General features: G+C 37.4%; 1 protein-coding gene across 1 annotated transcript in view; it reads right to left on the reverse strand.

The window, feature by feature from the left end:
* Nucleotides 1–6,489: 6,489 nt before the first annotated feature.
* Nucleotides 6,490–23,255, reverse strand: part of MET (MET proto-oncogene, receptor tyrosine kinase) — a 148,082-nt gene continuing 131,316 nt past the window's right edge. The window contains exons 16-21 of the mRNA XM_016201632.2: nucleotides 22,863–22,943; nucleotides 20,840–21,021; nucleotides 16,982–17,091; nucleotides 15,615–15,780; nucleotides 8,772–8,908; nucleotides 6,490–8,664 (exon numbers count right to left, since the gene is read on the reverse strand). Of these exons, the coding sequence (XP_016057118.2) occupies nucleotides 8,454–8,664; nucleotides 8,772–8,908; nucleotides 15,615–15,780; nucleotides 16,982–17,091; nucleotides 20,840–21,021; nucleotides 22,863–22,943 (887 nt within the window). The 3' untranslated portion in view covers nucleotides 6,490–8,453. The remainder of the gene's footprint in view (nucleotides 8,665–8,771; nucleotides 8,909–15,614; nucleotides 15,781–16,981; nucleotides 17,092–20,839; nucleotides 21,022–22,862; nucleotides 22,944–23,255) is intronic.

Genomic DNA, 23,255 nt, shown 5'->3' on the forward strand with positions numbered 1-23,255 from the left:
TGTGTGTGTGTGTGTGTGTGTGTGTGTGTGTGTGTGTGTGTGTGTGTGTAAAACCCTGTATGTACAAAAGGGGCTTATTTTTGGTGGAAGTTTAAAGAGTTAGAGAAGTGGCCACTTGATTGGAAAGATTATGTTGAGTAATAGTTTGGCCAATATGATGGAGGCTTTTGAAGGATGTCTTAAAGTGTCTGGTTTAGTTTAGAACTGATGCAAAGTGGAAGTTTCTGGAAGAATATACAAGAAAGTGTTAACATTGGTTATCCTTAGGAGGTGAGGATGGAGACCATGGATCCGAGGATATTTCCTATTCAGTTTAAATCTTTTTGTCTAATTAAAACTTTTTCCATCAGGATATATTTTATAATACAAATAAATAAAATAAAATAAGACATAATATAAAAAAACTTATTCAGGGAACATCCAGAAATGGGCATAGGTTTTCAAGCAGGAAAATGACATAATCAGCTAGTTTTAGATTATAAGGAAAAGTCAATATGGAGAGAGCAGAATCAGGAGGTCAGTTGTTAGAATAAAGATGCTGTGTAATGACTTCTAAGCCAAGTATAATTTGGAGAATATATATATATATACTTTAATATGTCTTTACTGGTTTCAGAGAGAGGAAGGGAGAGGGAGAGAGAGATAGAAACATCAGTGATGAGAGTCATTGATTGGCTGCCTCCACTGATCCTCTGCTGGGGATCAAACCCGCAACCCAGGCATGTGCCCTGACCGGGAATCGAACTGTGATCTCCCGGATCATAGGTTGATCCTCAAACACTGAGCCACACCAGCCGGGCTGTAGATAATATTCTAAAGCCCATGTGGAGGAGTCACATTTTCTTCACATCAGAGTATTTAAAATAATTCAAAGCAATCATAATTTAAATTTGATATGTCTGCACTAAAAGGAGGTACATTTTTATTAACAGCTTAAATCTGTCGATAAAACAATCCATAAGTAAACACTGTCAGAGTAAAAGTAGGAGACAGATGTATGAAAGAAAAAAATGAAGAATATATATTTTTTTCTAAATTACTAATGAATAAAAAACGAGTAAGAGCAGCACATGACACATTTTTGCATTGGCCTTTTTTTCTCCCCTGTGAGTCAACCAGGTTTGGTGGCAGCCCTGATTTTTTGCTGTGATTATAAGCATTTGTTTACTAAACTAACAGCATTTCTGTAAGCAAAACTAATTCCTGAGAGCCCATTAGCTTCCAGACAGTCATTTATTCCTGTGACATGTCTTGGGATGAGATAATTATTATTATCACTATTATTTTTATCAATTAAGTTCATTTTCAGAAAAAAAATACCTATGTAGTTTTAAGACTGGATATTTTCTTTCTGAAAGATGTTTTTTAGTATCTTCATGATAGTGCTTTCTTGCTTTGCCCATATGTTTCTACAGACCCTTTGGCTACCACTGAAGCTAATTTAAATTCTCTAGGTTTAATTACTATTTTTAACAAAATAATAGAAACATCTTTGCAAAAGCATCCTGATAGGATAGTTTGGTTTCTCTGTAACTTATCTTTATTGGGACTTCTGAAATAATCTCTGAATATCATGGGACTGACTTCAGAAGTGTGGGGCAGGATTTCACAAAGGCTCAGAATTTGTCATTTCTTGTTTATGAGGATTGTTGCCACTGATGAATATGGTGGTTGGTTAGTCACAGCGCTACAGAAGGGAAGGGCCAGCTTGACTGTAATGGAAAGAGCAGATGTCAGCACAAAAATGTCAAAGTGAAGGCTTCGGCTGGCAGGGAGTGGTCGGATCTGTCCATTACCACTTTTCAACACTTTCAGAATTAGAGACAGAAAGAAAACTCACAAAATAACTGTGAAAGTTATAAACAAACAAGAAAGGTAAATGAAATATGGTGCTTAAAATTTCCAGGCTGCCAATTAGGAAAGGAACTGATATTACAGATCTCGTGGTCCATAAGGGGGAGCACAAATGATTTGGGAAGTCAGTGAAAACAGTTCAGACATGTTTAGATGCCAAAGATTTTAAAAGTTGATCTCTTTTGGCCTTGTAAGATTTTATGCATTTTTGTTGTTCCAGCCCAGAGGTCTAAGGATTAGTGGATGTTTCTGCCAGCCTGGAACTCATGTGGTGAAAAGAATGTACGCATGTGACAGTGAAAAAGTGAATGCACAAAGATCAAGGGCTTCTTCTTAACATTACCATTGTAATCTGGGTCCAGTGCTTCAAAATAATGCTAAATTAGTAGTTTCCTTAAACATTTCTGTTTATGCACTCTAAATATGGCCATTTTCATCTCAGGGTTGCTTTTTAAATGCTATGTGGTTTTCAGAATGCTTAACCAGGTAGGGTTTAACTGCCCAGGAGAATAGGACCTGACCCCTATTCTAAATTGATCTATATGGGGATCTAGCTGTTCGTTAAATAATAAAGAATTAGGAGCAATTTGGATGTTTGGATTTTAATTTTATATGGGACTAATTAACTAATTAATTCATATTGTTTTTTTTTAACCTACACATTTTATTGATGAGAGGGAAAACATTCATCTGAATAGCTCAGAAGCATGCAAAGGAGAAAAGGGAGAAGACAAAAGTTCCTTCTGCCTCCAGTATTTGTTAAGTATTTGCCTTGAAGCTAACACAGTCCTATTAATGATGGGTTTTTCATTACTACAGACATGCTTTTGCAATTTTCCTAGATATCTGCTCCAGGGTCACATGGTAAGTCAATAGTAGTTATAAACCTCTCAGCATTGTGATCAATACCTTTGGCTGACGTAATCCAGATCTCTGGTGTAATTTACAACAAAGGACAGTTTGGGCAAGCCTCTGTTTTATTACCTTCAATTCACCTACTGAAATATTTCACTGGTTTATGACTGAAGTTATTTCCAATTTTTGATAGATAGGGAATTGAAATAGTCCTGAAGAAAAATGTTAAGTATAAAAAGGAAAAACACTTTATGGAATTAAAAGCAATAAGCATTTCTTCTTTTGGGGTATAATGTCAGCATACCTATCTTATGAAATTGTCTAAAGCACCACAAGAGTGAATTGTGCGCATGTCTAATCATCCAGATGGCTTACAATACTAATGAAGTATTCCTTATCTTCCAAACACTAAACAATATAACTAAAACAATATTGTACTTAGTCTACTTTTTCCTGAATCTGAATAATTATTAACCATCCATTTGAGCAAAACAAGGAACAGTAATAATCGCAAGACATGAAGAGTGAGGATTGTGTCTCTTATCCTTGTGCCTTCATGCAACTTTCCAGAATTTAGACAGATTTTCTCCCATGTCTGTTGTATATTCTAGATCTGGAGGCTAAGCAAGAAAAAAAAAGAAACAAGTTATTGGAGAGGCGATTAAAGAAATAGTATGGAATTTGAAAAAAGAAGGAGGCATTCTTCAGATATCTTGCACTAAGAGGAGTGCTGGCATGGTCCTGTCATTGTCTTGCCACCATTCTCATCCCCAACCTGCACTGCACATCAATACACAAGGATGAGGTAAAATCACAGCTCTTTCCATTTGTATAAAGGAGTTACGAGGTGAGGGATGGGGTAAAAATTTGGATTTAAACATCTATAAGGTCTCTTTCAGACTTAATTTCCCTTTCAATCAACTACCCGTTACCTTTACGTGGGTTTTTACTGCCTAAGACTGAAGATAAAAATAATATCTCAATTATTGAGCAACTATGGTGTTCCTTTACACACTAATTTTTAGCCCTCAAATAACCCTGTGAAGTAAGTAGGATTAACCTATTTAACAGATGAAGAAACTTAGATTGAGAGAGGTTCAGTATTTTGCCCAAGGTAAGTCAGAGCTTGATCTATTTGCCTAAGAGGCTTCACTTTGGTGTGTTAAATTGTGATGCCCTCCCTGATTTTAAACTGTATTACAAAGCTTTAGTAATCAAAACAGTATGGTGTTGGTATAAAAACAGGCACTCAGATCAGTGGAACAGAATATAGAGCCCAGAAATAAACCCATACATATATGGTCAATCAATTTACAACGGAGCAAAAATATACAACAGGGAAAGGACAGTCTTTTCAATAAACTGGAAAACTGGACAGTTACATGCAAAAGAATGAAACTTGATCACTATCTTATGCCACACACAAAAATGAACTCAAAAGAGACTAAACACTTGAATGTAAGACCCGAAACCACAGAACCCCAAGAACAAAACATAAGCAGTAAGCTCCTTGATATAGGTCTTGGTAATGGTATTTTTTTGAGTCTGACTCCAAAAGCAAAGGCAATACAAGCAAAAATAAACAAGTAGGACTATATCAAACTAAAAAGATTCTGCAAAGCAAAGGAAACCATCAACAAAATGAAAAAGCAACCTACTGAATGGGAGAAAATATTTGCAAATCATATAATATCCAAAATATGTTTAAAAACCTAATAAAAAATAGCAAGAATTTTTAAAAAATCTGATTTTAAAATGGGCATAAGACTGAACATTTTTTTTTTAAAAAAAGAAGATAAACAAATGGCCAATAGGTACCTGAAAAAAAACTCAGCATCACTAATCATCAGAGAAATGCAAATCAAAACCACAATGAGATATCACCTCACACCTGTTAGAATGTCTATTATCAAAAAGACAAGAGATAACAAATGTTGGTGAGAATGTGAGTAGGGAACCCTTGTGCACTCTTGGTGGGAATGTAAATTGGCGAAGCCACTATAGGAAACAGTAGGGAGGTTCCTCAAAAAATTAAAAATAGAACTTCCATATGATTCAGCAATTTCACTTCTGGGTATTTATCCAAGGAAAATAAAAACACTAATTCAAAAAGATATATGCATGTTCATTGCACTATTATATACAATAGTCAAGATATAGAAAGAACCTAAGTCCATTGATGTATGAATGGAACGAAAATGTGGTATGTATATACAATGGAATATTTGGCCATAAAAAGGAAATCTTGCCATTTGTGATAACATGGATGGACTAGGAGGATATTATGCTAAGTGAAATAAGTCAGGCAGAGAAACGCAAATACTGTCATTTCACTTACATGTAAAACAAACAAACCCAAAACCAAGCTCATAGATACAGAGAGCAGATTGGTGGTAGCCAGAGACAGGGAATTGGGGTGGTGGTGGAAGAAAAGGGAGAAGGGGTCAAAGGTACAAACTTCCAGTTATAAATTGTGATGCTTCTTTAAGGTGTTTTACAGATCTAACAAATGTATAATTTTAATATTCACTAGTTGTGTAACTTTGTCTCTTCCATTAAATTCCTTGGGGTGGGAGGGATTGTTTATTCTTAAATCCTCATTACCCAGCATAGTACCTAACATATGTAGATGTTCAATAAATATTAGTTGAATTAAATGAAATATCAATTTCTTTTATATAATACTAACTTATTTCCTGAACTAAATTGGGTAGATTAATAATGGAAGATGTCAGCATTCAAACATTTGATGTGCTTGATGTTTTATCACTTCATATTTCTTTAGGAGTGCCTTCTGTTGTGTAGGTCAGAGAGAGCAAAAATATAATTGATGCCTACATTGTGAAGTAAAAAGTCCTGTGGTAATTAATAATTTAGAGCATCAAATAAATTTTGCAAAGAGTTATCTTTTTATCCCTCTCTCTCTAGAAATGTACACCCCTCCCATGTCAGTGTTCACCAAACATCATGGAAGCTACATAGGTAATAACTGTATCTGTGGTGGTTTATTGATTGAGGATAAAAAAATCCTGTTTCAGTTCAGCAATTATTTGAGAATCTATTAAGTTCCAGATAGTAGGAATATAAATAAAGATGACAGATTCTTGTCCTCCAGGAGCATGGAGTCAGATTGACCTTCCTATGAAAACACATCTCTTTGCTGGGAGGGAGAGTGGCTGTGTTCAAGGGTTGACTTCTCTCTCAGTAAAGAATCAGCCTCCACTGTATTTTGCAGGCACAGGTTTAAACTTGGGCCTTTAAAGATTTTTTAAAAATCATATTGCTCCAAAGTGCTACATGATTCTTAGATGAGTGAAACATCACCTTTGACTTCCCTTATCATTACAAGAATATTCGCAGAGGTAGTTTTCTAGTAACCAGGGGCTCCTGAGCGGTGGGTTCCCATGTAGTGGATAAGAAGGCCCTTCTCTCCCAACTAGCCAACTAGGTATCTCTGTGTCAACTATGGGTTTGCAGCTCCATTGTCATATCTTCTGGTCCAAAAATGCACCCTGCTGGAGAAGAGCATCATGTTAAAGTGGGGCCAGGTGCTCTAGCAGTTCAAAACTTGTCAGAGAAATGTAGGTAATTTGGCAAAGCACCCTTAGAAAGAGACTTCCTGAGATTCAGAGATGCAAATTCTTTTTAGCTGTCCACACATTAACTTAAGGATCTCATATATGGAGGATCTTGATGCAGGCAGGTGAAATCACTTGTAGGCTTCCTGCCATAATGTAAATGATGGGTAATCAAGCATGACTAGCAATAACCAACTCTCAGTTTACAAGATGATACATCACTTTATTTTTAATTGTATGATTTATCAGAACAATAACTGTTAACATAAGAAGTACCATTCAGCTCAACTGCAGGTATAGGCAGTGACAAGTATTTAATTCTTAGAAGAATCACTTACTCTCACAATCTGTCCAGACACATTAACCTAAGGACACGTTTATAAATAGCAAACACGATTTTCACATTACATCTTTCTCAAGCGTATAAGGTGTGCAGACTTGTTTGATGGGTTGTTTCCACAAGTTCTTTCTGTTTTTGATGCATTCATTCTCGACATTGGTAGAGATATTTCTTTCTACAAAGCAGATTCACAATACCCTGTGAATTAATATTACTCTTTACACTTCTAAAATAGTAATATTTGAAATGAAGTATCTTTGCACTACAATTCCTTGTGTTTTGTGGTAAGTTCCACAATTGTCAAAGAGCTTTTGGTTGTAATCACTCCCTTGCAACAACAGCCCAACTCTACTATTGGATTTCAGTGCAACACACCCTCTTTATAGCTTGCTGTATGATGTAATGAGGGTGGGGTGTACTGGCAATCAGCACATTTCCTTATCATTGTTTACAGCCATTTTAAACCAAGCCATTATTAATCCAAGCCTGACATACCTTTTCTGAAATGTTCACAGTGCAGTATTTTTGTGGCCTAACGAAAGTTTTCTTATATCATTAAAAATAAACATTTTTATAAAAATAGAATATTTTAAATGTTTATACAGAGAAGTCCAGTTAAAGTATCCTGTGCCATATGCACTATACAGTAGTAAGCACAAAAATCTCACAAAACAAAAACATCACAAAAGTCCTACCAAGAGTAACTGTTCATCCAGGTGAAATATACAGAACTTTCAATTGCCTTTTTTTTTTCCTAAAACATTTTTTGCTTAACACAGAACAAGTCCTAATGCAAAAACTGGACTCCCCAAAAGTTTTATTTTCTCTATGTGTTTGTGAGATAGGAAGCTGCCACTTGAAAATGAGGCTAATATTTCCAGTCCATCGATCATTTCTTTGACCTACATATGAGCCAGATTGGAACCAATAAGTTTTTAGTCAGATGTATTTTGCTTTAAAAACATGCTAAGTTACCTTGAAAAACACTTATCATCACAAAGTACTTGTTTTATTTTCAGTCAGCATTTAAAAAAAATAGAGACAAAACATCTAAATGTCCACATTCATTAGATCAGAGCAGTATTATTTTCAAACAGTTGATTTTTAAATGACAAATATTTCATTATGACTAAACTATTTTATGAAAATTCTTAATGTCATCTATGTACAATATGTTTAAACACATTTTGTGTCCTATTAAACACATTTTGTGTCCTGCTGATTTGAAACGTTAACTGCATTGCCTATGGATATTTCTCCAATAAAAGGAATGTGTATGCAAAAATTTAGAAAGGAATGTTTGCCTAGTAGGCAAATGACAACATCAGTAATAAAATATGTTAATGACTATATAACACATGAAAGCTCTTTGAGACACTTCAATTCTAAATGAGTGGTCTGGTCCCAGGGCTGCCCGGACATTACCACTTCTGAATTTTCTGTGATCAAGGAGGCCTCAAAACTCATTGCCTTAGTTCCCCATATGAAATTGGGTAGGATGCTGATTTTTAAAATTTCAACCCAGAATTCAGGTTCTGGACCGAATGTGACAGGAGCGTCATCAAAGCTGCAGGGTTGCCACTGGTCATTGGCCTATGGGACCAAGTTTCTGGCTCTGATGCTTTGTCAGATGACAAATTCCTTAGAATCCAGTCATTTAAAATAACAATATAAGGTCCTATAATAGTGCAATTTTGGCAAAAGCAGGATATATCTGGTGGCCTTTCAATTGGCCAGGCAGTGAAAAAATATTGGTCATGATGTGGACTGTTGTTTGGATAGTTCTAAGATGTTTATCAGAAGGCGGCTGATGGCGTATCCATCCATCATGTGTCCCCCTCGCCATCAACTTTGTCTTGTGATGACAACAGAGAAGGGTATGGAGAAACACATTTGATATTCACATAAGTAGCATTCACATGGACATAGTGTTCCCCAATGAAAGTAGAGAATATTGCTGATATCTTGGAGACCAGTTCAGAAAAGGATGGGCGCAGTTCGGCTTTGGGATGCCAGCATTTTAGCATCACTTCATACCTGTTTCAGAAAGGAAGAAATGCTGTTGAGACACTTTGAAGACAAGCTTTTCTGTAAAGGTAAATATTATAAGAGCTGCAGAAGATTCTTTTGGAATTCCTACTTACAAGGGATCTGGGCAGTATTCAGGCTGTAAGAGCCTTCTGCCTTGCAACAAATAAACTGTTATATCAAAGGTGTTGACGTCAGGATAAGGTGGTGCTCCTCTTGTCATCAGTTCCCAGAGGAGCACGCCAAAGGACCACTAGTCAAACAATGGAAGGGAGAATCCAGGTGAGAAGTATGACTGCACAAATATAAGAGCGATCAGTAGGTCTTAATAACTAAACTTGGCTTAGCATATTTAATACACTTGCTGTTTGGGGCAAAAATTTCCTTAAAGGCAATTAGTAAGCTATACATTTTATGATTTGTTTAAACCAGAATTGGATAAAGTTTAGATTACAAGTAAACGTAAAGTTTTCAAAAAGAACATCTGAAGTCCACATGATTAAAATTTCATCTGTAGTTCACAGAGTAGGGTTTCTAATTCTCTCCTGCAGAGGCAAAGCATTAACAGGTTTCTATCCTTCTCTTTCAATAGCTTCACTACAATTTTAGATTATTAGTAAAAGAAGACAAGCCTTCCAAAATTTAAATTTGTGGGGTTTCCAAATGAATGTAAATAATCAAGATTGTAACCATATCTAAAAGTTAATGTTAAAAGAGAAGATCTAAGTCAGTATAAGTAAAAGTCCACATTAAAAGTCAGAATAAAACTGCTAGGTAACAAGGCTCTCTACTGAAAACTAATTTTAATAAAATATCTGTAACTTGAAATGTTAAAAGAGGAGGTTAATATAAAATAGCTGTATCAGTACTTTATAGGAAGATTGCAGGGACACGCATGGAGAGGTTAAGTGACTTGCTAAAATTCTCCAACAAGTCTTAATTCATGGTGGGATGAACATCTAAAAGTTCTTGGCTCTTGGATCTTGCTTGGTCTGCTGAATTTGACCAAATATACAATTTCTTCATTTAAAGCACTATACTTGGAATAATACGTCAGGTCATACATACATTTACCTTCTCCTGGACATGTGCCAAGGTGAGAATGACACAATGAGAGTAAGTCAGCATGTGCAGGTCACCTCTGAGCAGAAGACCTAGGAAATCAGTTGCTGCTTAGCAACACTTCCTGTGCACTCACAGACTAAGAGGCATATGTGGAGAGAAATGAGAAAAAAGGAATCTTGGAGGAGAAGGAGGATATAGACTGGACAGGTGGAGTAGGAGAACATAACACTGAGAAGCAAGTGTTCATAATATTCAGCAGGAAGGAGAATAGAGCATGTCTTTGAACACTGTGGCAAAAGGAAGAAACTAGGCAGATACTGTAACTGCTGACACAAATCTCCATTAATGGCTCTTTCCTTTTGCCCAAGAGCAAGAGCCCTTAAAGGCCACTGACAGCCTTGATCCAAACAGAGAAAATAAACTCCTTCTCAGGTGGGAACCAGATAACTTTGCTGTCTTCTGCAGCCTTTTAAAATCAAAGTTTTCAATGCCTGCAAATCTTATGAGTCATTTCTGACAACTTCATTGTTTTAACCTTCAAGTTCCAAAATTTGCATTAAAATTTGAATCAATTTAACACATATCTACTGACTCTTGATGGCGTACAAGTTACCGGATAAGCTCCAAAGCTGATTAAACAGGGTTAAGAATATTATGCAATTTAACTGTCATGTAGAACAGTAAAATATAACAAAAGAGCAATAACAGAAAAGAGTTACAAATGTGGAAAGTTAGAGAGATAATAGTGGGTACTGAGAGACGCTTCAAGAAGAAAGTGACAGTAAAGTGGGTCTTAAAAACAAGGGAGAATTTGTTTTACAGGTACATGTAATGTGAGGGCAGAGATAGAAGGAGTGGGCCAAGAGGCGAGAGTACAGGTGTTTTTATTGAACTATAAGTACAATAGTCACTGCTCAGTGTGTGGACTAGGTGAAGGGATGAGGGACAGATAAGGTTGAAAGGGGACCATGCTGTGGGGTTTTTGAATGGTAAAAGTGAAATTGATGGTACATGACTGAAGTTGAGCTCCAGGAGATTTCATCTTCTAAACACTATGCTTTAGGCCCAGCCGGGTGTGGCTCAGTGGTTGAGCGTCGACCTGGGATCCAGGCGATCGGGGTTTGATTCCTGGTCAGGGCACATGCCTGGGTTGTGGGCTTGATCAATGACTCTCTCATCATTGATGTTTCTATCTCTCTCTCTCTCCCTCTCCTTTCCTCTCTCTGAAATCAATAAAGATATATTTAAAAAACAAATAACAAAAACAAAACAAAAACAAAAACACTATGCTTTAGACAAATAGGAGGAGCCGATTTATAAGTTCGAAACCAGTTAGGTGTTTTCTGAACAAGAAGAGGTGAGGGATTCTACTGCATACTGGAACATGGAAGCCTATGAATTTCCAAATTAGGGTAGTGAGAGATGGTATGTGTTATATAATAAGCTGGGCATGGGTATCATGTCCTTTAAAAAATGATTATCTTATCCTTGTAATAACCCTGTTATAAACCTGTAATGTAATGTTTTATAAATGCTTTTTTTTAGAAAAATGTTTTTATTATTGATTTTAGAGAGAGAGGAAAGAAGGAGAGGGAGAAACATCAATGTGACAGTAAAGCATTGATCGGTGGCCTCCTGCACATCCCCTACTGAGAATCGATCCCACAACTTGGGCATGTGCCCTGACTGGAAACCCACCCTGAGACCTCTTGGTTCATGGGATGACACTTAGCCACTGAGCCACACTAGCCAGGGTTATAGATGTTTAAGAAGGAGGAAACCAAAGTTCTGAGAGGCTTACTACTTGTCTGTGATAAAGTCTCCTTAATCAATAGCCTAAGCTATAGGTTTGTCTGGAGGCAAAATCATATAAAAGGAGGCAGAGCTGGGTAAATTTCTGAGCAATACTTTGGATTCAGAGGAAAGTTGGAGGACTTATGGGACGGGAGAAGTGCGAGGGCAGCAGTTTCCAGGAAAAGCCTTTCCCTTTCACAGCTTTGGGCTGGCAGGACAATGGGGGGAGGGGCAGCGAAGAAGGAGCAGGATGCTGACCATGAGAGAAGAAGGGGGAGAGGGGAGACAGAGAGAGAGGGAGGTGAGAATGTGTGTGTATTAGGAATGATGGAAACAAGCCAGTTTCAGTTTCAAGACAGGAAAGCTCTACCATTCACACTTACTGTGTGAACAGTCAAGCCATTCCGAACATCTGAGCACCAGAAGTGAACTCATCTGAAGAATCTTTGCCCAACTTTATTAAAATGGTAAAAAAGCAGTTGTTATATGTGAGATATTGTTCTAAACTACAAAACATGATAGAAAGGGTCACTGCTGAGGTAAGCAAGGAATGGTGACAGCCAAATTTGACCATTCAAGAGTAGGTAAATTGAGATGCAACACAATTTATTAAAAACCATGATTTAAAAAATGGGTAAATTGATAAATTTTCAATAAAATTATAAACTTCCATTCCAGTAAAATAATTAAAAGGAAAGCCACATGCGAGAAAAATACATACAGACCTCAATAATTCAACAATAAAAAATAACCCAGAAAATAAATTCTAAAACTTTAAAAAATGGGCAAAAGCTTTGAGTAGGCACTTCACTAATGGTGGTATAAAAATGGCAAACAAGCACAACATCATTGGTCATTACGCAAACACAGTGAAAAAGAAAATGAGACACTACTACAACCTATTCGAATGGCTGGAACCCCCAAAACTGACAATGGCAAGTGCTGGTAAGAATGTTGAACTGAAACTTATATATTACTGGTAGGAACATAAATGATACAGCCTGTATGGAAAAACAGGTGGCAGTTTCTCATAAAGCTAAATATAACACTTATCTTACAACCCAGTAAGATAAGTGTTACAATCCTACTTCTAGATATTTACCCAAAAGAAATAAAAATTATGTTCACACAAAAACCTTTAAGCAAATGTTAAGGCAGTTATAATTGTATATAATTGCCTAAAACTGGAAAGAACCCAACTGTCCTTCAGATGGTAAATATATAAACAAAATGTGGTACTTCTGTATAATGCAATACTACTCAGAAATAAAAAGGAGTGAATTACTCTATGAAAAACAGTACAAAGGGCCCTTAAAACATTAAAAATAGATCTACTATATGATCGAGCAATCCCATTTCTCGGTATATAACCAAAATAATTGAAAAGAATCTTGAAGAGATATTTGCACCCCCATATTCATAGCAACATTATTCCAATAGCCAACACTGACAGATGGACACATAAAATGTGGTACATTCATACACTGGAATATTATTTAGCCTTAAAAAGAAGAAAATCCTGTCATACGCTACAACATGGATGAACATTAAGGTAATACTAAGTGAAATAAGCCAATCACAAAAAGATAAATAATATATGATTCTACTTACATATGGTACCTAAAGTAGTCAAACCCAGAAACAGAAAGTAGAATGGTGGTTGCCAAGAGGCTGGGGGTAGGGGAAAATGGGAAGTTGTTCAGAGGATATAAAATTTCAGTTTTACAAGATGAAGTTCTAGAGATCTGTTGCACAACAATGTGCATATAGTTAACATTACTGTACCCTACACTTAAAGGTGGTCAATTTTATGTTGAGTTTTTTACTACAATAAAAAAATAAATGAACTACTGATACATTGATACTACTGACAAAATATGGATGACTCTTAAGCGCATTATGCGAAGTGAAAGGAGACAGACTCAAAGTTTTTTACTGTATGATTCCATTTAGATGACATTCTAGAAAAGGTAAAACTATGAGACAGAAAACAGACCAATGGTTTCCAGGTACTAGGGGCTGACCACGAAGGGGCACACGGAATTTTTCTGGAATGACAAAACTTCTCTATATCTTGGTTGTGGTGCTGGTGGTAGCCATACAGTTGTATGGTCCAGACTCCCTAGCTTGCTTTCCAAGATAGTTTTCTTAATTTATTCTCATAATTCTACTTTGTGCCCTCCATTTTTTCTGGTCTTCCAATGCTTACTGTTTCCATAGAACTTTAAAGAAGTGTATACTTTCCTGCCTCTTTGCCTCACCTGTATTGGCATTGCTTATTTCTTTGCCCATTACATAGCCTTTAAGGCCCATTTTGAAACCGAGGGTCCTTTATTTGATTAAATTTAGCTTTAAATCTTAGCTCTAGAAATATTTCTCTCTTTCTTTCCATACCCCTCATATACCTAGCCTTTCCCCTGGATAATCAGCAACCTCTGAGGCAGCAGAAGACAATAGCATGGACCTAACTAATGATCATAAGGTCTGGACCTCTGGCAGGCTGAAGATAACATCTTGACCTAAGTTATATTTCAGTTCCTAAGCCCTAAGATAGAATAATCCCCTGGCTACTTTCCCATGAAACCAGACAGAGGGACACTGGAACAGACTTCAGAACTGTCCTCAAGAGCTTAAAAAAATGATTTATTACTGTTACCTCACCTTTAACCAATCAGCTTCCAGCATGACTCTCAACACCTAACCCTCAGTGTCTTGTGATTTTTCCCTATGTAATCTGTAACCTACATGCCATCAGGGAATTCAGACTTTTGAGCATTAGCTTCCCATTCTCCTGGATGGCACCATTCATAATAAAGTTGCCAAATATTTCTCCACTGCAATTCTCAGGGTCTAGTGTTTGGCTCTGGTAGTGCCAGGTGGAACAGAACTCTTTCTGTTCTGTAACAATTTCAAGCACTGTCCTTTCCTCCAGGTGGAAGGGCAGTGTGGCTCTCCAGGTGAGTGTCAGTACTCAGGCGCATGCCTTTTGAAGCTTGTTCTGACAGGAGGATGACCTTTGCAGATAAAAGAGAACATGTTTCTAGCTAGGTGCAGGGATAATGACTTCACTGCTAGACCTGCCTCAGCTATTGCTTCCAGATCTTTCAAGGTAGAATCTTGCTGCCATGAATTCTTGAGATATGAGTGGCCGGGCTAATCCGACTCTACTTTGTATGGGTTTTTTATAGACATGCCTTCTCTTTCCTGCTGAGCTTAAGCTCCCAGAGGACATGGTTCACACCTGGTTCAGCTCTGGGCTTCCTAAGGATCTAGCATGGTGCCCTTCCAATCAAAATGTTTTTGAATAAATGAATTTTTAAAAAACATACTGTTGATACCATTGTAATGAACCTGTTTATTAATTAACTGGAAAGGAACAAAGGGAAGGCCAAAGAGACTCATGTCCAATACAGTCTGGGTGACACAGGGAAGGTAATTTGCCTGTTAGTCATACCTGGGAACAGGCCTTTGGCCAAGTAGGCATGGCCACTGCAAGCATGGGAAGATCTGAGATACTTAAATTCCTAAACAAAGGAGTTCTCTCTCCTGTGTCTTGGTGTGTTGCGCTTGACTCCTCGCTTTCAGGGCTCTCACGCTCCTGCATCTGTCCACATGGCCATATGGACACCACATACAATGGACTAATGGACTACAACTAACCTGATGCTAAACTGGACCCAGTTCCACCACAGAAGGGAAACTCTGGGCACTGGCTTTGCTTCGAGTTCTCCTGAATTCCCAGTTGTACCTTTTCCAGGACTGGATTAAGGGAAATGGGAATTTGGAAACTGAGAGATATAATTCCACACAAATAAAAATCACTCATACTCACATGTGAGTCTCAGAAAATTATTTTTCTTGAGATATCCTAAGTACCGATTGGGAGCACCCAGTGGGGAAGGGGATCTCCCACTTCTACCGATAACACTATGAGTACCTGTTAGATAATCAAGCACTTTTACTTATGAAAAAAACTGAAATTAATGATGTTGAAAGCTTCTTTTCTTTTTTTAAAAACTTAAGTAGCCATAAAACTACTAAAAAAATTTGAGTATGAAAGTAAAAGAGGAGAAGGTCAGGGGTGATCAATAATACGTTACCACATCTGACTTGGTGGTAAACTTCTGCGTCTGTAGACTTTCTAAAGCCATCCACTTCACTGGCAGTTTTGCACCTGTTTTGTTGTGTACACTGTAGTATTCTTTATCATACATGTCTCTGGCAAGACCAAAATCAGCAACCTTGACAGTGTATTTTTCATCCAGCCTACAGAAAGGGCAAATATTATTCATGGCTAAAACAGAAAAATTTACAGTGATGCTGAATATCTACAGAACAAGTGACTTCTGTATTTGAAATCCATAAATCCATAACTCTGCAGGAAGGCTTCTTTTATCCTCAATTGACTAACACTATATTACAATGGAATTCTTGAATAAAAATGCTTGACATTTACATTGCAAATTCAATAGACCAAGGAAAGAGATCATGAGTGATGTGACATAAGAAAATTCATTTTGTTTTGGATCTAAAGAAGTAGTAAAATTGAGCCCCCTTCCAGATTTCCTTGGTTGCTAAATCAAGTATGCCAACTGAGTAACCAAAGTAATCGCCAATAATCACTTGTCAACTTATTACCAATACTTAGTCTTATAGGAGAGACAGGACAGGGCACTGTTATCTCACTTTTTCATTCTCAAATGGGCTAGGATAGTACATAAAATTTATATATTAAACCACTGAGGTAATAGAGGAACAGGACACATAGTATAGCATCTAAGAAAAAAAGCAAGTTTCAACAAAATCAATTTCCGTTCTCTGAGGCTATGTATCCCTTTGTTTAAGTGAGCTTTTATATTGTTACACTGACCAAAACCAAGGTAGGAAATTAATAGCACAGCTCTCTTATTCACTCATACTGTAAGTCATGAATCAGCGCTATGCAAGGCAAAGCACTGAATCAATTACAAACTGTTGACTGTTGTATTATACAGCCCAGGCAGTCAGACACAAATAAAGTTCTTTGTATATTCATTCCCAAATACCATTTTTGGTAGGGCTTCTGCAGGCTGACTTCAAATCCACTCTTGGGAAGTGACAATATGTTGATATTTGTGTTATCAGCCCTGTTCTTTTCACTGTAAAAGGCTGAAAATCAAATTCTACCTCCCAACACTAATGCAGTGTGAAACCACAACACTGAGGTCTACTTTTGGGAAGGAAAAAAAAGGCAAAAGCATAGAACAGCTGTTAAGACCCTCCAGAGCATCCCTATTAAATTCTCCATTTGATATAGACAGAAAGCCCCACCTACATCTCAAGTGCTTACATATGGATTTAAAACTGTAATGAAAATAAAAGACTTTTGCATAAGAAGATAAAGTTTCCTCACTATTCTTAAACAGTGGAAGTAGATACCTCCATATCACTTAATTTAGACTGTGGACACAGAGATTCCTATACTTACATACAGTTTCTTGCAGCCAAGTCTCTGTGGACAAACTTTTTGCTTGCAAGATACTTCATGCCTTTGGCTACTTGAAGACCAAAGCCAATAAGATCTTTTACAGTTGGGTTCTGCAACCAAAGAGAAATGGAAACTCATAAACTAAGCATCTACTGTTCTAGCTATGATCTCAGAATTCTGAAATGTTTATAAAAATCTTGTTTCAAATGATAACTTATGCCCTGTGTGTGTTTTTTTAATTTTTAAAATATGTTTTTATTGATTTTAGAGAGAGGGAGGGAGAGAGAAGAGACATCAATGAGAAAGAAACATTGATTGGCTGCCTCCTGCACACCTCCTACTGGAGATCAAGTCTGCCACCTGGGCATGTGGTCTGACCCCGAATCGAACTGGTGACCTCTTGGTTCATGGGTTGAAGATCAGCCACTGAGCAACACTGGCTGAGCATGCCCTCTTGATAACAGCAATCATTAATTAAGTATCTACTGTTTGCAAAGCACCAGGCTGGATGGTTTATAAATTTTGACTAATCCTCATACACTTCTGTAAGGCAGGTTGGTTACAGGAGCTCCATTTTTCAGATGTGGAACTGGAGGTGTTTTTTTTGTTTCTTTTTTTTAAAACAACCACCACCAATACAATTTTTATTTAAATTTTTAAAAAACTATATCTTTATTGATTTCAGAGAGAGGAAGGGAGAGGGAGAGAGACAGAAACATCAATGATGAGAGTAGTCATTGATCGGCTTCCTCCTGCAGGCCCCTGACTGGGGATAGAGCCCACAACCCCTGCATGTGCCCTGACTGGGAATCCAACTGCGATCTCCTGGATCCTAGGTCGACGCTCAACCACTGAGCCACACCCAGCTGGGCTGCAGATGTTTTAAAATGTAGGTTTTTATTATTATTCAGGTATGGTGAAGCCAACGGATGGGAGACAATCACCACTGAAAAGATAGTTTGTTATAATCCCCAAGAGGAGGGGGCATGCCCTGTCATGCAAATCCACACAGGAAAGCACTGGGATTGGTCAGGAGACAGTGAGGCTTTATTGTGGTTTCTGTGGGAAGAAATGGGCAAGGCAGGGTAGGGAGGTTTAGAATTGACTAGCTTGAATAATTTCTGCAGGCGGGTTTTTGTGTATAAATGCTGTCCCCAGTTGTGTGGTACCTGGCCTTTAGTTGATTAGGGCAGAGAGATAGTGACCTAGAGCAGTGAGAGCCCTTTAAAGGAGGTGGTTGGGGTTTGGGCTCTCTCTGAATTGGCTGGTTTGCATGCTCTTTGAAGGTGAATTGTTCACCATCTTTGGGAATTTGCTAGTCCTGAGTCCCTGCAGGGTCATCAAGGCCCCAGAAGTTAGAGCACCAGAAATACATGAAATAAATAAATCACCCCAAACCACTCAGATGGTAAGTGGTGGAATTAGGATTTTAAATTAAATCTTTTAGGCTCCAAAGCTCACATGTAGCAAAATCAATCACATCAAAACCCCTCCTACATGTGAAGCACCAGCTCACAACTCCAGTGGCCTGGACCCACAAAGAGAACATGAAATCTCATTCTCTTGGAACTCCATCCAGAAAACTGGATGGACAGTGGGAATCTCTTTATTAACTTTAGGAACTATAACTGAAATCACATAGATGTCACTGTGGCTTGCAGCCCTACTGGTGCCTGGCCATCAAGAACAGGGTATCTCTTTCTTAGCAGCTGCTGGGGAGTTTGGGAACCCAAGAGGCAGATGGTGGGGGCCTTGCAAGAAGGGTTGCAGCCCTACTTAATACACACACCATGTAGAGAGGCCAGTTCCTTGAGTTTCTCTTTAAAACACACCTTTGTTAGTAGTTGTCGTTGGTATGGACTCCTTAGGTTATAAAAGGACATAGTACTATATAATAAGAAATCTCTATCATGCTTTAACCCTGGGGCATAATATGCTAGAGAAGATAGCATATCCAGCCAGATGACTTATCAGGATAATGACAAAAGTTAAAGTGGAAACGTGGGATCTGTCAGGGTAGCTTTGTGCTTTATAAGGTAAAGTTACCCTATCCGCATACATTCATTGCCAGGAAGTATTTTATTCTTTTTTGCAGAAAATAAAAAAATTACTTTATCATCCAACCTAGAGCATATTTCCTCTGAGAAACAGACCCCCATGTTTATGAAGTTAAAAAAAATTTTTTTTTTATCAATAGTAAAGCTACTCAATTAACTCCCAAAGGACCTTGGACACAGGGGCTAAGGAGGCAGATGCCATCTGTGTTTTCAGTTCTGGGGACTCCTTCCTCTCTCCTTTCTCGTTCTGATCTGGCCATTACTTGCTCACCCTTTAGGTTCTCTGTTTCTGATCTGGCCATCACTTGTTTACTCATTAGTTTCTATCATAAATGTCACTAAGAGCCCTGGCTGGTGTGCCTCAGTGGTTAGAGTGTTGGTTGCGTACTGAAGGGTTGTGGGTTTGATTCCTGGCCAAGGGCACATACCTGGGTTGTGGGTTCACTCCCTGCCCCAGGTCAGGGAGTGTGTGGGAAGCAAGCAGTTGATGTGTCTCTATCACATTGATGTTTCTCCCCCCACCCTACCTTCCACTGTCTCTGAAAAGCAATAGAAAAAAATAGCCTCAGGTGAGGATTAACAACAACAAAAAATGTCACTAAGGAGCCTAAGAACCTCTTTTGTAACTCTGAGCTCATTCATTCAACAAATGTTTACTGAGAGTCTACGGGCCAAACACCACTTTAGGTGTCAGAGCTACAGCAGAGAACATATACACAAAAATCCCCACCCTCATGAGTCTGCATTTTAATGGGATATGTGTATTTCTGTGTGTGTTTACACACATCCATATATATATATACATATATAGCTGTTTATTAATTTATTGTCTAGCATAGCACAACAGAAATCTAATGCAAGTCAAAAATATAATTTAAAGTTTTCTAAAAGTCACATTAAAAAAGTAAAAAGAAACAGCTGAAATTAATTTTCACAATATATTTTTCAACCAACATATCCAAAATATTATTTCTACATGTAATTAACATAAATAATTATTAATATTTTATCTTTTTTATACTAAATATTTAAAACCTGGAATGTATTTATACCTGTAGCAAATCTCAATTCAGACTAGCCATATTTCACATGTGGCTCACGGTCACAGTATTAGACCACTCAGGCCTAGTGTGTAAGAAGACGATAAACATGATGGAGAAAAATAAAACAGGGGGGAGAGGAGATAGATTGATGGTGGGGGGACAGGGTTGGGTGGGTCACTTGCAATTTTAGACAGGTCAGAAAAGCCTCATTTTGAAGGTGATATCAGGGCAAAAGGCTGAAGTTGAGATATGTGGATATTTTGGGGAAGGGGGTTCAGGCAGAGGAAACAGCAAGTGCTAAGGTCTAGAGGTAGGAGAGTAGTTGGCGAGTTTGAAGAATAACAAGGGACTCATTTGTAATTAATTCTTCAATGGCCTTCTAGAGCTAACACTCCATGTGGACTGAGGCTAATTATTTCTCTATGTCTCCTGTGCTGTGCTGTTTCTGGCTCATAGTAGGCCCTCAAAGGTGACAAAATGTACCTATCAGGGGGATGGTAGAGCAAGGCTGTTTGCAGGGAAGTTAAGAATCATTGCACCAGGGGAAACCCTTCTAGGTATCACTATGTTCCCACCAGGATAGAGAATTTTCAGGTACCAGTGGATTGAAGCAGCTTTTGTACATTTGAATGGTGCTAACATTTTACATGTGCTTCTTTTGCTAAAAAGCTTTTTAAAAGGTTCAAAACAGGCACATTTTGGAAGGCTGGCTGGCTTACAGCTAGTTTACAGGTTAGTATGCTTGGTAATATACTTACATGAGTCTCATTTCTAATGAAATTTCGAAGATCTCCATGTTTCATGTATGGTAGGACCACCAGTGGAGACCCCTCACTTCGAAGGCAGATTCCCAAGAGTGAGAGAACATTGGGATGACTAAAGTCTTTCATGATGATCCCCTCAGTTAGAAATTGGGAAACTTCTCCTATGTCAGTGATTCCTGAGAAATCCAGTGGTGAAGACATTGATTTCATTACAGAACAATGAATACTTTGTCATGTTCAGATAAGAAGAGCAATGGCAAATAAAACCATAGGATTCCATCTTGTCCTGGTGCCTCATCCTCGGAGTCTTTTTTTACAATACATCTGAGTGAATGATGTCGCTTGCCCTGCACTGTGCCTTCAAGTCGTCACCTACACTCATTTTTGTAAGTTAGAGCCTAGCTAGCAATCAGTTTGTCTCATACAGGAAAAGGAGAGGAAAGTAGGCCAGTTCATTTCTAAAGTGACTGTTTAGGGCTATGGTTGACAACTTTTTTGTAGAACCAGATAGTAAATATTTTTTGGCTTTGTGGGTCATATGGTTTAAAATATTCAACTCTGCCATTGTAGTGAAAAGCAGCCATAGACAATAAGTATCTGAGTCTCAATAAACTTTATTTTGGAAAACAGGTGGCTAGCCATAGTTTTCCAATCCCTGGACTGAGAGGATTTGAAGACCAATCATTGCCATATATCTAAATAGATTTTTTTTGATTTTTAATCATTTCCAGATAGAGATCCTGAGGGCTTGACACTAGTCAGCATAATGAAGTTAACAACCTTTAATTTATTAATTTGACTAATATCAGTGAGAGTGATGATATTCTTTTACAAATGCAATGCATTCTGAAACCAGAAAGTCCAAGAGATCAGTGCACAACAGGAACAGGGAAAGATTTCTTGGTGTTAGGATTGTTCTTTGTACAATGGGCAGTAGTGCTGTTCTGTGAGGCAACAATGAAAATCATACTTAATCCATTACAGTGTATAGTTAGGTTTTACATAAAACCTTTAATTACCTTGTGATCAGACTTCCAACAAAATCAACCATATAGAACACTACTTAGCATGAAGATTTATGTGTAAAAAAGGCTGAAATAGTTCTGACAATAACGTATCTTGCAGAAAAACCTTTAACCTTGTGCATTTAAAACTTATTATTCCAACATAAATTTGTAATGTAGCTGGTTAACATTTTTCAGGATGCTGAAAATTATGAGCACAAATTTGGAAATTTAGAAAAGGCAAGCACACGGACTTGACATTTGAGATCTGTCCGCAAAGATGGAGCCAGGCAAACACTAGTATGAGGAGTACACTGGGTTGTACAAGACAGTAATTTATGCCATAATTATGGTCATCAGTAAAGTCTTAGTTTATGTTTGAAAGCAGTGCTTGTTTTTCAAACAGAGTCTGCATTCCATTTAAAAAAGAGTTTCTCCATAACTGCTAACATTTTAAAAAATGTCCTAGCATTAAAAGAGGGATAAATTTCACTTGTTTAGGAAATTCATTTATGTGGAATACCTCATTCTCCCAAAATGCGGATAAATGAGGTATTACCACATTTACATTTTTCAAATTTCTGCCAACATATTTTTCTCCTGTTTGTCTCATTTAATTTTTTTAACTTTTTAATGAAAGTTGTGGTTAAAAAAATAATTATAGGAATGCTTCTGGATAAAATGAATCATTACTCTTGTATGTGCCAACATGCCTCCAATAGTTTCCATGAATGTCACTTACAAAACAAATACTGTAAGTCAAACATAGTTAAATGATACTCAGCTCATCTAAGAACCTCATTTCTCCTACACTTTAACTTATGAGGGCCTTCAGGGATAATTTCTGAGGAAATATATCAATAAGAATTTAGACCAAATTTTCAGGAATAGATCCATAATTCCAGAAGTAGCTGACTTTTCCACAAGGGAAAGTGTAAATCAACATTTCATTATGAACTATTAATTTGCAAACCACAAAAGTGTACTCCACTGTTAAATAAAATGTAACTTACTATTCAAGGATTTCACAGCACAATGAATTTTCTTGTCATCATTGCCCAACAAAGTCCCATGATATACACACCCAAAATGACCTACATGAAAGAGGGTACTTAGTTAGTGCTGCATTACTTTTAATTATGTAACGATTACTTACTAGGCACTTCACAATCTTCATTTCCTTTTTCGTACATGACAAAAAAGTACATTGTTTCATCTACTTTTGATTAACAATATCACTTGTGTGTGTGTGTGTGTGTGTGTGCTTGTGAGTGTAAGCTGGGATAAAAGTAGATTTACAGTTGTTTGTATGGAAAATAATACAATAGTTAATAATGTAAGAATAAATTCTGTGTTTTATGTTCTCACAACTGTAAACCTACTTTTGCCTCACTCCGTATATGTAG

This window comes from Miniopterus natalensis, chromosome 10 (genome assembly GCF_054644295.1).
Source record: "Miniopterus natalensis isolate mMinNat1 chromosome 10, mMinNat1.hap1, whole genome shotgun sequence".
Lineage (NCBI taxonomy): Eukaryota > Metazoa > Chordata > Mammalia > Chiroptera > Miniopteridae > Miniopterus > Miniopterus natalensis.